We start from the raw sequence: 15,537 nt of genomic DNA on the forward strand, positions 1-15,537 counted from the left end.
AGTTACTGTAGATTGCAGTAAAAGGATTACTAGAAATACTTTATATTCTTAATGGAGACAAGCACCTTCATTTTCAAGAAATTTAATAAACTTAAACCCCAAATCTTAAACTCTCTGATGCAATAAATTCAGCATTGTTTGAGATTCCATGAAAGAAAAAGCCAGCGTAAACATTTATTCAGGCATAACTAATCCTGTATCCGAGTGTAATGTAATGCAAAGCAATATAAGAGGAATTGTACAACAGAGAACTCCCACAAACATTATAAAGCAGTGAATATTGCCCTTTTTAAGGGAAATTAAAGAAGCTGCTAATTTTACTACTGAGTTTTTGCCACGAAGCTCGCACTGGCGCACACGCTGAGGTGAAAATGACAGTGGTACATGTTGCTGTTTATTGATGACATGATGACTGGCGCATGAAATGCCTCCCGGTGCTCACATTTTGTGAGTGGGTGTTCATCAACAGGAGACAGCGGCTCCGTTTGGCTGATCACCGTGAAAAGGGCTTACACAGCGTATGAAAGCTTGAAGAAGTTGGGTGGTGACTTGGGACACACATTTGCCCACGGCGTTCCTATTGGTTTATTAGTGATGTGATGACACGGAGGAGTTGGGCTTAACGCTTTATAAAGCTGCTCTGTCCGCGGCGAGCCACTCTTCTAAAGATCACCGTGCCCGAAACTTCACTTTCCAACAAGACACGCAGTGGAAGCAGGGAGGGAAACGTCGGCATTACTGTCCATCATGAGCGAGGTAGGACTATTTTATGATTTAAACCAAAGAAGCGTCGGGATGAACCCTTTTACGCACGGTCCTTGCGCAAAGGGAAACTGTATTAATGAGACGTTTAACGCCCCACGCGAGCTGCCGTGTACGCCGGATTTCTGTTAATTGATGGGATTTCTTCACATCTTCTGTTGCAGCTCGGATATGATTCAGTACTGAGCGTCAGACACTATCAAAGTGTGCCGAACAATGAGCGATGTAGGAAACACCGGGGCGCATTATTGCACCGTGGGCTACTCCCCGTGAAGTGACAGTGGATTTACGATAAATAACTGTATTTTTCAGTACAGTTGCTGTGATTTATATTTTTGAACTACACAGCGTGGTTTGACAGCAGTTACAGGGAACAAAAGGTGGTGAATTTGAGCGCAGTGTGTGTTTGTTTTTTCTTTTTTTCCCTTTGTGCTCTTCGCTGTCATTTTAAAACACTTTTTATTGCAGGGATACGAAGAGGCTGCTGAAGTGTTTTGCTTTTTATCATATAGCTTGTGTGACTGGTAGTACATGGCGATTGTGCCAACTCTACTGTAGGTTTATTGTGCTTCACAAACTCCCAGCAGTTCTGGCTAAAAACGTGTAACATCACAGCTTCCAGCTTTCAGTGGAAAACTGCTGTTTCCTAACTCCGCCAAAACGCCACACAGTCACAGATGTTTCAGCTCCATGAAATTGGAGGGAGGAGGTTATAAATAGCTCAATTTAATGAATAAATTTTTTCGTATTACACCCAGAGTCACCACAGTTTTTCTTTTCTTTAGGTATGGATAGCTGATATTTTCAGCAACTATCACACCTGGTTTACAAAATCATTTAAAAAGAGCTGCTGTTCTGACAATAATATATTCAAAGCTCTTTTTTCTTTGTTCGTTTGATTGACACTGTCAGAAGACGGAGGTGGATCCAAGTGACACCTCCATCCTGGTCAGTACTTGAGATGTCTGGACTCATCTGCTGATGGGACATCAGCACACAGCTGCAAGCAGAGGTGCAGACGCCTTGCAATCAGAGTTCAGTCAGTCAAAGTTGTGCTCGCAAAAACAATACCTTTCACAGAATTTTTTTAATCTATCTATCTATCTATCTATCTATCTATCTATCTATCTATCTATCTATCTATCTATCTATCTATCTATCTATCTATCTATCTATCTATCTATCTATCTATCTATCTATCTGCAATGCTTTGCATATATATACATGCAAAGCATTAATGTATAGGAAGGTTGGCAAATTGAACAGAACTCTTTACTAACAGGAATTATGAAAAATAAATGGTCTCTTGCGAGATGCAAGGTCATTCTTATTCAAATGAATATTGTATTGGCCCCATGAACACACTCACACAGACCTCAGAACCAACCCTGAATCAACAAGTCCCATTGTTAAAGGACTGGACTGTTTTTTGGTTGTGGCTGCTCCTGCGCACCAGCCACGTTCAAGAGGAGTCGCCCTGAACTGTCTCATAGAAGCAACAAACATGCTCCCATGGAGATGCAATATAGTTGGTGATGTGCTCAATCTGGTTAGTGTGAGGCCCTCAGTCTGAAGAGTCTGTTAATAATTCTTGCTTATTAAGCAGACACTACTGGCTAGTACAAACTGCACTAGCCCGCCTGTGTCTAAGGCCATGGATACTGGATGGATTATACTGGATGAATTACCCACACAGCCTCTCAAAAACATACCAGTTGATGCTTCCCACTATCCCCATTTGTCGTCTTTCTCCTTCTCTCCTCCTCCCCGCTCTTCTCCTTTCAAAATAGAAGTATCAACTCCCATCGATATACAGAGAATAAAAGAAAAAAAAATCATGCATAAATGTGAATTAGAAATAAAGTTACTCCCAGTGTCCACAATGCTATAGATGGAGGGATCTGTATCTTTACTGGTTTCTCCTTTTCCCAGGCTCCACCTTTGCACCAAGTTTAATGATATTCAGCATGGTGGTGTTTGCATAATCCTGCTAACTAAAACAGAAGCTGGCAAACCTGACAAACAAAAACCATTTTTTTAAATTAATAAATTGACATTTTTAATCTTGTTACCAAACTGCTGTTGTTGTGATGGCTTAAATTCGGACAGCGAGCATGAATGAATTCATAGTGCGCTACGGTTTTCTGCTGCATCTTATGAGAAAATAAGTTGAACTGAAGTGCTTACCAGGGACAAGTGTGCTTGGAGTTGTGGGAGTTTTCTTGTTTGTACAGGCAGGTGTGTTTGCTTTTCAGAAGCTTATATAGAATTTTTTTGTTTGCGTTTCATCGTGCATACGTTAAGGTTAAAAAACATGGAGTAGGCACAAATGTTTGCACAAAGGATAAGTTCTGAGTCTGTTTGGCTTCAGAGCGAGCCGCTTCCACGTGTTCACAGCAGCAACAGCCTTCAGGTAACAATGGCAGCAATTCTGTCAGAGCTCGGTCCTGCAGGGTAGTGGGTATGCAGTTTGTCACTCGTTTAAATGGATCGGTGGCAGACGTCACCTTTGCGTCTCTTCAAGCTGTTTACAGCAAGCCACTCGCTGGCTGCCTCAGTAATTGATTCATTCCAGGCACACACACACAATGAAAGCATTAACAGCTTCTAAATAATTGAATCCCCTGAATAACCTGAGCCTTTGGTCTGGTAATGCTGTGAAAAGTGAAGAGAAGCCAGCCTGTTGGTTAAAAGAGGTATAAATTTATTGACTATGTGGCTCTGCTGCAAATGTGAGGAAGAGGAAGGAGAATGGGCAGTGGTGGGGGATGCTAAATAACTTTGGAGCGTTTGGGCGAGTGCTGCGCAGAGCGAAGAAGTCCTCAATCAAAGTCATGAACGTATTCAGACTCTGAAGTTGACTTGAAGCCAGTGAGCAAAGCAGAGCAGCTCAGCATGTTCTGGATGGATGAGTCTCGCAGCGGTCAGCACTGCAGTGCATCCTCCCTCACCCCCGCCTCACACTCTGCCCTTGCTCTCTCCACCTTCCTCTTTCTCTCCCTCATCTGCACACACCTACTCTGAATTTTCCCCTTCTTCTTCTTCTTCTTCTTCTTCTTCTTCTTCTTCTTCTTCTTCTTCTTCTTCTTCTTCTTTACCACTTGGCAAATAAACCAAATCTATGACTTAAAGGAAACTTAAAAGAAATCTAGTGGTATAATCTACTGAAAGTCCCTAAAGCTGCTTACATCTGTCAGTGTGTTCATGACATGGAGGAGAGAACAAGCTGACTAGAGAGCCTGAAAACTGTGAGGCAGTCAACATGGAGGGAAGTGGCTGATTTAGAGACTTTATTACTTCTGTGGTCTCTATCAAAGTGGTTTTGTCTTCACCTGTTTGACAACATCTGGATATTCTAATAAGAAATATGAAGCAGAAGCAGTTTTTCGCATGATTGCTGCAGCTGTGTCTCATTACCGTGACCTTGAAGTGTTTGCGTAGTTACCAGAAATCGGCAGAAATGCATTCCTAATATGTTTAAAACTCATAAATGCTCATTATAACTTGTAAAATATTTGTCAAATGGTTCAATAAACACTTTTACTTTCTTAACAAAACATATATATATAATTTGGGGGGAATTAGTTCATGGTTCTGGCTTTCAAGGGTTAAAAATGTTTCCACAGAATGAGAAGTTGGTTTTTCCTTTAAAAAAAATCTTTTGCAGAAAACAAATGACCTTTAGATAAAACCTCATGAAAGTTATTTCTCAAAACAGTCTGTGACATCCATTGAAGAGGAAGTGAGCTTTTATCTCAGCAGCAGTTTGATTTAACAAGCTCAAACTTCATGTATTGATGTAACACCCTGCCCTGGGTTGTTACTTTCGCCCCCATACCCTCCCCCCCCCCCCCCCCCCCCCCCAAAAAAAAAAAGATGAAAAAAATTACTGGCCACTGGAGGGAGCTGCAAAAAGCAAAAACACATTTTTTTTCCTTTTCCTATCATGGTTACAGACACCCTTTTAACAGGATCACATCAGTTTCCATGGTGACTGTGTGTGCCCCGCAGAACTGCTATTATGAAGACTCCCTGCACTAAAAAAACAATTCAAACAAGCAAGAACAAAAGAACCTTGGGACTCTATTTAGTTAAACTAATAAAATAAACATACAGTAACCAGGATTAGAAATTCTAGCACACAGAAAATCCACACATCATCACTGGACACTTCACAAATGTGTGTGAAGTGGCAACAGCGTGACTCTAAACTAAGAAAGGGACGACGAAGGGTTAATGCACAGTTCACGAAATAGTTGTTTGAAGGGTACTTGAACTCCCGTTGACTTGCAGGCATTTGCAAACTACACAATGGCACTGTTATGCTGTTACATTCCTGCAGACACTGACTCATAACTAAGCTCTCGTCAAGCCCAAACAGCAGTCTCCGGTGTCCGCAGCTTCAGGAATGGCTTGTTTCCATCACCGCCAAATAAGCTCCATCATAATTTGAGTCAAGGGTCTTCTTGGTTGTTACTGTCACCTCCCATCCATACTCTGCTGCACTAATTAACGTCAAAGGAGTGCTCTCACAAACTGGCTGGATTATAAAGTAGCAGCACAGATGTGGTGGGTGTGTGCACAGGGTCATTTGAGAAAAGTTGCATTCATGTGTGTGTGTTTTTCTCATCCTAACCCGTAGTTTTTTGCGATGTGCAGCAATTTTTTGAACAAGTTGGCCCATCTGAGAATGGAAATGCTAATTAGCTTGATTAGAAATACAACTTCCAGCTTCCTTGGACATTCAGACCTTTCACTGATTTCAAAATAAAAAAGGTTATATTAGAATATCTAAATGACCAACAATGTTTTTACTTTAAATTACTTGAGTTTTCAATGATAAGAACAGTTTCATGTGATCTCAGTAAGAAATCTGAGTTTTCAGGCTGCTCAGAATTAACCTCGCCTTACTTTTGGTGCAGGCAGGAAGCATAAACATGACAGAAAAAGCTGTTTAATCCACTTTAAGCAGAGATTGGATTCCTCTAAGTGCTTAGACTGAAATAACCCAGGCCAGTGTAACAATGATGCCATCATATTAATAGCCAGCATAAATCAGGCGTCTCTCCATAGCTTTGCAGTTTTTGCGAGACTTCAGATGTGCTTACTTAACCACCCATCTTTAGCTTTGCTGCTCTTGATCAAATTATTTTCTCCTAACTTAGTCTATTTTTCACGAGGGAAGGCGACTGTAATTGAGTCTGACACCCAGATAATTTTCTGCTGTGTGTTTTGTGGCAGCAGCTCTCCGACTTCCATTAGTCTCCAGTAATGCTGGACTGACATCTTCACACATCATCATCGTCGCACGCCTCCGATTGGATTGTTTGGTGTTATCCATGAGCTTTGGGTAGGAACTGTAACAGGAGTTGTAATAAATTCAGCGTGTTAATGACTCCAGACGCTTAAATGTATTTGCTGCTGTGGCTTTATGTGTCATTTTTATTAATGCGGTGACAGTAATGGTATCCATTTTCATTTTTGGTCATTATCTGGGGTGGATGTGAGGAATTGCTTCAGATGATGGTTTTTCCGTCTCGCTTTTGTTGCTCTCAACACTTTGCCAACTCAAAGTTCAAGCATTTGTTCTCCAGCCCATTTGTTTGATTTGTCCATAAGTAGCATGATATACTTTGTGTTTGAAATGCAGGCTGCATCTACGGGTACAAATCTGCATTGATGCTTAGCAGAATTCAAATACATCTGTCCTAGTCTCTCCAGATTGTAAACCTATAACATGGACTGGTCTGCCCCTACAATCAGAGATTAAGCAGCTTTGAAGCATGTACTGCTGGATTAGAGGACTTTTGGGGATTGCATAGATCTGCTTCAGTCTGATTTGCAAGGCTGTTGGCCATATTTTTATACACTGTCCAATGGACAGATGGACCCATGTAAAAAAGTGTTTTTCACCCCAGTGAAACAGACAGATAAATTGGCTTGGCGTTGTAAATGGACTAAAATGTGTTGACATTAAATAAATCGTCTCCTATTTGCCATTTATTGCTGTTAGCCTGTCATAGTTTTAACAGATGATCTGTACCAACAATCAAAGCACTCTGATGGCACCTTTAAAGAGAATTAGGGTGCTGGTCAGCTGATTCACCACTTTAATGCAATTGAAACAAGTATCTGTTTATCTTCATTAGATTGTTGTTTCTGGTTTTGAGTGAAATTTCTGAATTGACCTGGCTAAATATATAACCTGTAACAGTTCCTCATTCACTGGTCAAAATTTCTATTTGTTAGTATTCAAATATAAATCCCGATTTAAACAAAAAAATGTAATGTAACCATTTTAGGCCACCAGTGTATCAGTCATTAGGGATTAAGGTTGCCAGAAAATCAAAGCTCTGATACTAGAAATTAATACTGGATTAGATACTCACTTGCAACAGTATCAATGCCAGCAGTGCTGCAGACAGAAACACAGCCCCTCCCCTCACTCACAGCTGATCACATGACCAGTTGCTCTGAATTTTAAGAGTTCAGTAAAGCTCCCATTTCAACAGCAGTGAAATAGTAAATAGTTATCATAAATGTTAACCTGGCCAGACCACATGTTGATGTTATTAATTTAACTATCAGCATTTACCCAATAGCCGTATTAACAGTCTGTAAAGCTAAGCTAGGTAGCTTTTAGGGGTGTCCAAATTCATGGGCTGCATCCTCCTGAGGACCCAGCCTTCGCGGTCTACGTGGGCCGGGTCCTCAGGAGGATGCAGCCCATGAATTTGGACACCCCCTTAGATACTAGTTTATCTAAGCTAGCTAACTAAGCTAGTAGCTAGCAGCTATGGCTACTAATAAAATATAATGGTAAGGCAATTATCACATCATTTCACTTAAATATAACAGTTTGCTGACTTTAATATGGGGTATAAAGTAGGTAATTATTATATTAGCTTAAGCATTTATGTAAATATTTATATGCATATTTTGGGTAGCACAGTGGCACGATGGTTAGCACTGTTGCCTCACAGCAACAAGGCTGGGGTGTGAAGTTTGCATGTTCTCCCTGTGTCTGCATGGGTACTCCGTCTTCCTCCCACAGCCCAGAGACATGCAGTTTGTGGGGTTAGGTTAATTAGCAAATTTCCCATTGGTAATGAATGTGAGTGCGAATGGTTGTCTGTTTCTCGGCATTAGGGCTGCAACCTGTTGAGGGTTGCAGCCCTAATGCTCATCCAGCTCATCATCCAGCTCATCCAGCCCCTGATAAGAATAAGTGGAAGAGAATGGATGGATTGATATAAGTGTATTTATATAATAGGCTAAAGTTATGTGACATAGCTGATCTCACAACGGCTATAGCAACTGTCTCAAAGGGAAAAAAAAGTTAAAGTGTAGGATAACAAAACAAATTGCTTCCACACCTTTTCTATAAATGTTTGGGAGACGACTATTGTGGCAGTTGCACTAGTTGCATTTGTCCATGTGTAGTTTTTTTCTGTGCTTTTGGGCATTTTCCTCTTCTTCTTCTTCAACATGTAAGGATAAGACAAAAACATTTGTATGTGTATGCTGAGCTTGTCAGTTCAGGAAGTACTGCAGCCTCAGCAATGCACTGCCTACGGTAATAAAAAGAAAAGAACAGAAAAGAAAAGAAAACAAACAAACAACATGAAGTACCATCACGTTTCCAGAATTTGGTATCAAAAGGTATCCTAAGTATGGGTTCTGTTCACTATAAAAGAGTGCTTCTTTCTTTTTAAAATGACTTAGAAATCATGTCACATCAGCCAGATAATGCTATCAGCCCATTTATTATCTGTTTGTTGATTCATATCAGGTTTAGTTTCCTTCATGTGTCTTATTAACAGACACTTCATCACCAGCACAATCTTTATCAACAGCACAGAAGACATGAATGGCAATTTACTCAGCTGCAGCGTCATTAATCACTTGGGTTGGTGTCGAATGCGCAGCGAAACTATTACACACTGGGTGCTTAAGCGACTGGGATGAAAACAGTTTTTGTAATGCATGTGCGACTGTTGTCTGATTAGTATGCAGCCATAAATTCACCAGCTGCGTGCATGCACCACTGATGGGCCCCTGCATCTTGCACAGCCAATAGCTACAATGTGAAGGGAACCAATAACCTAAAATGACATCTTTATTAAATCTGTGGTTTACAGAAGTTGTTTTGTCCTGTCCTGGTTGATGCATGAGATGCCGTCAGATCAAACATAAAATGCACAAAAAACACTCATCATTGCCACTTTTTGACACTGATGGAAAAATATGACACATAAAAATGAGGAAAAACAGAAAAACGTTCAAGCACTGTACGTTATGACTGAACAATAAACTAACTCTCAATACGGTAACACTACAGACTGAAAGATGAAAGCACAGGTTGCCAACCGTAAAATACGTAAGTGCAGGTTTAATAGACACCGTTGCTGGGTAAAAGGGGCCAGAGTCATGGCTGCTCTCTGTGCTAACCGCAGTCGTATAAATCACACATTTCAGCAACATCAGCAACGGTGCGGGCACCTATATTTTAGTCATTCACCTTACGAGTGGTGAGGATTGGGAAGGGCTGAATTAGCAGAGCTGCAAATTTCCCTCCCACAAAATCATTAAAGCGTCACACTCTGCAGATTTGAGAGCAGGAAAACCTCAGGGACCACAGGGTGGTAAAGCCATATAAGACTTCTTTAATAAGATTGTGCACGCTGTTAGATGTTTTTGCAACAACTGTAGCCCTCAACGTTCTTCAGCTTGCACTTACAACTTACAGTTTGCTACAACAACTGCTGTTTTGTTCAGCAGTTCCAAGTTGAGCTCTTTCATTCGGGTCATTTAGTTCTTAAACGGAGGTCATGTTATTTGTGTTTTGTTATTAAATGTCTCTGTCAGGAAGAATAAAGGCTACACTAAGTCTTGATGCATGAATCCAGCAAACTCTGAACTGTCCTCATATCAGCATTTGCTACTTAATGTCCTGTGTCTGTGTTCTCGGTAATTATTACGAGCCGCAGTGCATAAAATTACAAGTTGCTGCAACAGAACTGTGTTCATACTCTGCTGGCTTTTCTTTTAATCCCTCTTTGTAGATCGTGTCCTGTCTTCACTGGTATAATAATAGTGTGTTTGCCATGCTTAAATGTCACACTGATTATTATTGGTTTCATTTTCTAGGGATGTTTTTGAGCACATGTATTTGTAACAATAATCAGTGTGACGTCTTATTTGTTTCTTTAATAAACCACAGAATTGATCTGAATGTTTTCCTGCAGAAGCATTGGGCTATGTTTTATAATGAACACAGTGGCGGTGACACTTTCCAGTTGGAGTGCTTAATTTAACAAAGCTGTAAGTCTAATCGCAGTATTCTCTTTTCTTTCAATTATGGACAAATATGGAGCCTGACTTGTGTTCTCATTTCTACATTGTGGGTCTTTGGCGTTACAAATAACTGGATGTCTGCGGTGATCAGAGCTGAGGGGAAACACAGATCAGGTGGCATAAATTCATGTGATTGGATAGCAATGCCAAAATATAAAAGCAGGTTCTGCATTCCTTCTTCGCATTAGCCAGAAATGGTAAAACAAATAGCACACAATCACTCGGATGCAAGAAGTAAAGTTGTTTTTTCCTCATGGCCCTCAGGTCACCGTCTTTGCTCAGAGCGAATCTGCCTGAAACACTTTTCATCTGAGCAGACACAGTTCAACTCCTGGCCTCTGCACTTTCCCACCGGGAATAATAAAAACGGAGACAACAATGCTGTTTACAATCAATAAACTAGTAGACAATCCCCTTGGCGTTACTTTGAAAATTCAGTTGCTGCTAACCAGCTAACTCTGGCCCTTCCTATATTGTGTTTTCTTACTGCCAGTGTTTGAGATTTATCAGCTGCTTGAGCTTCTCCTCCATCTGTGTTGGATTGTACCTCATGACAGTAATCTTAATTCTGCTCTGGAGTTTCGCTGCAAGTTGTAGGATCACCTGAACAAGAACCTTCTGCATTTTCTGCTTCATGTGCTTCTTTACTGAACTCACCAAGGCTGCAGAGCAGAACAAGGATCAGCTGGAGGAGGAGAGACTAAAGCCTGAATTAGACTTCTGTGGGCAATCTTAGTAGATCCATCCTTTGTTCATCATTTGCTTCCAAAGCATCAGGCTGATGATGACCACATGCTTTAAAACAAGACCTCAGTAACCAATGACGGATGTCAAAGCAGCTACGTCTGTCTTTTATACACAGTCCATGCTCCTTTTGAGTACAGACACACTCCCCTTAACACCGCTACTTTCAAAAATCAAATCCACATCCACCCCTCTCACCTTTAGATTTCTTAGACTGAACTCTCTACTATCTGATCAAGATCTTAGGTTGGTAGTAGGTAGGCTGGTGGTTTCTATACTTTCGCCTCTCGTGGTAGGACAGTAGACTAATCTTTCTCTGACGTAAACTTCAAGAACTAAAAGAATGAAAAGAAACTTTTGCCGTTTACGTTGTTTCACCCTCAACTGTCCTTGACCTACTTTTTCTTTTTTTCAAATTCTCAATGGGCATCATGTGTGGCAGAAAACTGTGGGACACAAGCCTTAAAATAACTGTAGAAAAATGATTTCATTATTTTAAATAAAATTAATTTAAGAGTGATTTAATTTATTTCCAATTCCTCACTTGTTGTTTTTATCCACAGTTCTGATTTGGTTATTACTGCTAAGAAATACACATTAGGGAACCCACTGAACAAGGAGAAAGGAAGTTTGTGGAATCGTTTCCAGGTTATGAGTTGATTCCTGATTATTAACACATCAAATACCAGTTCTTCTTCAGGAAGTTGTTCTGTGGGCCGTCTCTATCTGACGATGTCCGACGGGACGGCACAAGCAGAGGACAGATCGTCATTCCACATAATTAGAGCCTTAATTTGAACACCTTGCTCTTTTCACTTCATTTGCAAAGATACTCTCCTGCTGCCTGGCCCACAAAGGCAGACTGGGGTGCTATCTGGGTCGCCTGGTTAGGTAGCATGCTTTCTTTATGTTACTCCCCCCGTCAAATGATGGCCGCTTGCCTTGTATCTGAAAAACAGAGCTCCTGCCAGCTGGTTGGCCCGCTTCTAAACAAGCCGGTCTACTTCGATGTTAGCTCATCAGATCAAAATGGTCAGTGATCCTGAGCCAGACAAAGAAGCTGAAGCCAAAACCTCAATTATCACATTATGCCAGCTATGCTAATGAATCAGCTATACAGGTCAACTAACTAAGAAGCTTCCGGGATGCAAAATATTCATTTTTCCCTCATTCTCATCTCATCTGCTTCAAAATACAAATAACCATTCCTGTGAGCCACACAACTGAGTTAATGCAAGAAGCTACAGAAGCTTTCCAGGTGTAAATATAATTTTGGTTAATAAAACAATAGATGAGGCAAGAAAGTCTGTTTGCAAGTATGTTTACAAAGATCTTACAGTGTGATTTCAGATTTCATGAAATAATAATAAAAATAAATAAAAATAAACAGAGCTATCATCTTTTTGTGTTGCTAAACTGTGATTTTGGTTGTGAGAGTGTCTCGTGACAATGACGTACGAGCGTGTGACGCCCCTTGCAGCAACAGACGTGTGTAGAACAACAAAAGATAATCTGGAGTGTGGGAGAGAGTACGACCATGCAGCGTTTAAAGCGTGGACGTATTTACATTACTTTGAGTTTTAGCCCGCAAAAAGTGAAAGAAACATTAGCATCCGCTGTAAACTCTGCGTGGGAAGAAAACTTCTTTCTACAGCGAAAAATTAAACTTCAAATCTGAGCATGTACCTAGCAAGCCGCCATGGGAATGTGAAATTCACAGAGAAACTCCCGGATCTCCCCGCTGACATGACCGCTGTAGCACCGGGCAAACCTCCACCCGCCCCACTCCTATTAAACAGGTGAAAATAGATCTAAGTGCGACAGGACGTAGTACCGCTGAGTCTTTGATCTTATTTATTTATTGCTGTGTTTTACTTGCATCAATTTGAAAGAATGAGTGTAAACACAAATTAACTTAAAATTCTATCTTATATGATGGATCATGCAGAAAAAATAGAATTGGGCTGAAAGGTCTATTGCTTTATTACGTATTTAGGTTGTGTATCATGTTTTTAAAAAGTAACTAAGTAACTAATTACTTTTGAAAATAAGTAATCAGTAAAGTAATGGAATTACTTTTTTTTGGAGAAGTAATCAATAATTAGTTATTAATTACTTTTTTCAGGTAACTTGGCCAACACCGGTCGGTGTACGAATGAACGTTTTTGTGGGCGGGTTTTCCAAGTGATCATTGGAGGTTAAGATTTCCTGTCTTTAAGCTTAGCTAACCAGAGGAGGTCAGCAAAACAGCCACTATTTAGACATGAAAGTGTAAGTCAGTGTGAAGCAACACCTGTAAATTAACTGAAATATTCAGCCACTGGCTTCATTAAGCTCTGTGAACAACTTGACCTTTCTGTGAAAAGATGGTTTTGTGTTAAAAACATTAAAATAGAAACAAGTTTTCGCTCTTGCTGCAAAGCTTTGTCAAATCAGCAGGCTCACTGAATGAACCCTCAAGCCGCTCACGTTTATTTCCTGGCTTGCTGGTTAGTCTGTGGCTCTATTGGTCAGTGCAGTCTGTGGCAGCACAATGTACAATGCCAATGCGAGGAAAACCAATCCCCAGACACTTGCGACACCCACATTAATGACAGAAACACAGAAAGATGTAATCTCGCCAATTTCAAGGCTCATTAATTTGTGTAACAGACGGAAGCTTGAAAAAATAATTTGAAGGGGGTTCTAATGCGTTTCCCCCTCCTTTCCTCTTGTTCCTTCCCTCATTGCTTCTCTCAGTGGAAACAGCTTTTCCCCCTTTAGTAGCACACCATGAAAACAAATGATTTTTATTCCAGGGATATTTGTAGTTTTTTTTTTTTTCTGCGCCCCAAAGGCATTAGCACTTCTTTGTTTAGTGTTGACCGCATTATGAGAGCTCAGACTTTCACTGCTGCAAAGCAAAACAAAAGAAAAAGACTTTTGTGAGTCAGTGTGAGAGGTTTGATTTGAGCTTTTCCAGGGAGGGCTCCTTGGTTGCGTGACAGCCGGCCTGCTTTTTTGCTTAGGCTCGTAATTTTACCGAAAGCCCTCCTCAGCCCGAAATTCGGAGGAATGCAAAGGAAGCAAAACAACTAAAAGTGTGTCTCTCACACTGACAGGCACAAGTAAAGGTGGCTAGACGGTGTCAGGAGTAGTGAGGAAGAGAAAAGAGGGGAACGAGGAGTTTGACATCATCTCCTCGCCTAATGAAACGATATGTGTGCGACTGAGTTTCTACGTGTTGAGGTTCCCCGGGCTGACTGTGCAAACGTCCAGGCATCTCAAGTCACCTTCAAACAGCTGATGTTTGTGACACGTACTCCTCCCCTGCTGATTCCCCTTACAGTATCACTAATTCTCCACTGAGGAGGAAAGCCAACTCCACTCGTTATTTGTAAAAGTAGCACCTTCCTTCATCGCAGTGCCGTTCCCGCACCGACACTCAGCAATTTAACAGGAGCCCTTTTTTTGGCTGAAGGTAGGTGTATTCCCTGAGAGCATTTTAGCTTAACAGTATTGCGAATGCGCCCAAATATGAGCTGAGCAACAGCGTTGGTTAATATCTGCCAGTGTTTATTGGTGGCAGCTGTATCACAACAGTGATGTGTTGGCAGCGGTGAAAGGTTTTAAAAAAGCAATTTTTATAATTTTATAAAATAAGAGTTGTTTTCCTGGCACAAAAGAATGAAAATGTACCCGTTTTGAGCCAAACTTCCATTTAAAACATTATTTCGGTGAAAGCTTACGGAGTTAAAAGAGAAAACTATACTAGTAATTGTGTTGTCACTAGTGATTAATACCATTTTCCTTTGGCATGAATGCCACATTCACATGCAGAGTAGCAGCTCAGACACATTTCAACCTTAATGCTCACTTAATGTCTCTCTTTGACTCATAAAAGCCTCTCTTTATGTTCTAATTACTGTGGTCAAACTACTGCCCGTCTTTCTAGAGAAAGTGAAAAAAAACATCCAGGGAAACTCAGTAATCATGTTTCATGGTGCTGCACTGCAGGAGTAAGAACCCACCCACTTCCTCCACACTCTCAACCAGACGTGCACTGGCCGCCCAACAAAGGAAAGAAAATCCAAAAAATCTGCAGTGAGGAGTTATTGACCCAGCACTGATTTGGCGATGCTTCAGGACGCCCTGTGGCCCTTATGACAGTATGGTTTATGTAACTGCCAATGGAGCTCATACAGATGAGTGGTCTGTAACACACAATCCAGCGCACGCAAACGCAGACACACACAGAACACTTGTAGTAAAGAGCACAAGCAGACACCCACTCCCACTGCCTGCACAGTGAGGATGAACACGCTGATTTCTGAAGAGCTGAAGAGGCAGGTGGAGAGTAAAGTTAGAGCACTGAGAGGGAAACAGCACAGCAGCATCCTGAAAAGCACAGAACATGGCCGTAAAGGCTGCAGATGCAGATCGCTACGCCTTTATTAACATGTCACTGTCATGGAAACAAGGCGTCTACAGCCCCGCACGTATCTCTGTATGTTACTGTGGGAAGCCTGTGGAAAAGATATGTAACCGACATGGTGAGTTTGTTATTTTTAGTGCAGCGCTAACACTTCCGTTCTTCCTGCTGATGCCTCACATCCTTGTTGCCGCTTTTGTTTCCTTAAAGGCTCGGTTGTGCAGGCTAACAGATGGAAGTGATGAAGACTTGTGCTCGCACAC

The 15,537-nt window shown here is 41.1% G+C and overlaps 1 protein-coding gene across 1 annotated transcript in view; it reads left to right on the plus strand.

The window, feature by feature from the left end:
• The first annotated feature begins 458 nt into the window (after positions 1-458).
• Positions 459-15,537, plus strand: part of pcp4b (Purkinje cell protein 4b) — a 41,154-nt gene continuing 26,075 nt past the window's right edge. The window contains exon 1 of the mRNA XM_026192624.1: positions 459-756. Coding sequence (XP_026048409.1) covers positions 748-756 — 9 coding nt within the window. The 5' untranslated portion in view covers positions 459-747. The remainder of the gene's footprint in view (positions 757-15,537) is intronic.

This window comes from Astatotilapia calliptera, chromosome 14 (assembly GCF_900246225.1).
Source record: "Astatotilapia calliptera chromosome 14, fAstCal1.2, whole genome shotgun sequence".
Taxonomy (NCBI): Eukaryota; Metazoa; Chordata; class Actinopteri; order Cichliformes; family Cichlidae; genus Astatotilapia; species Astatotilapia calliptera.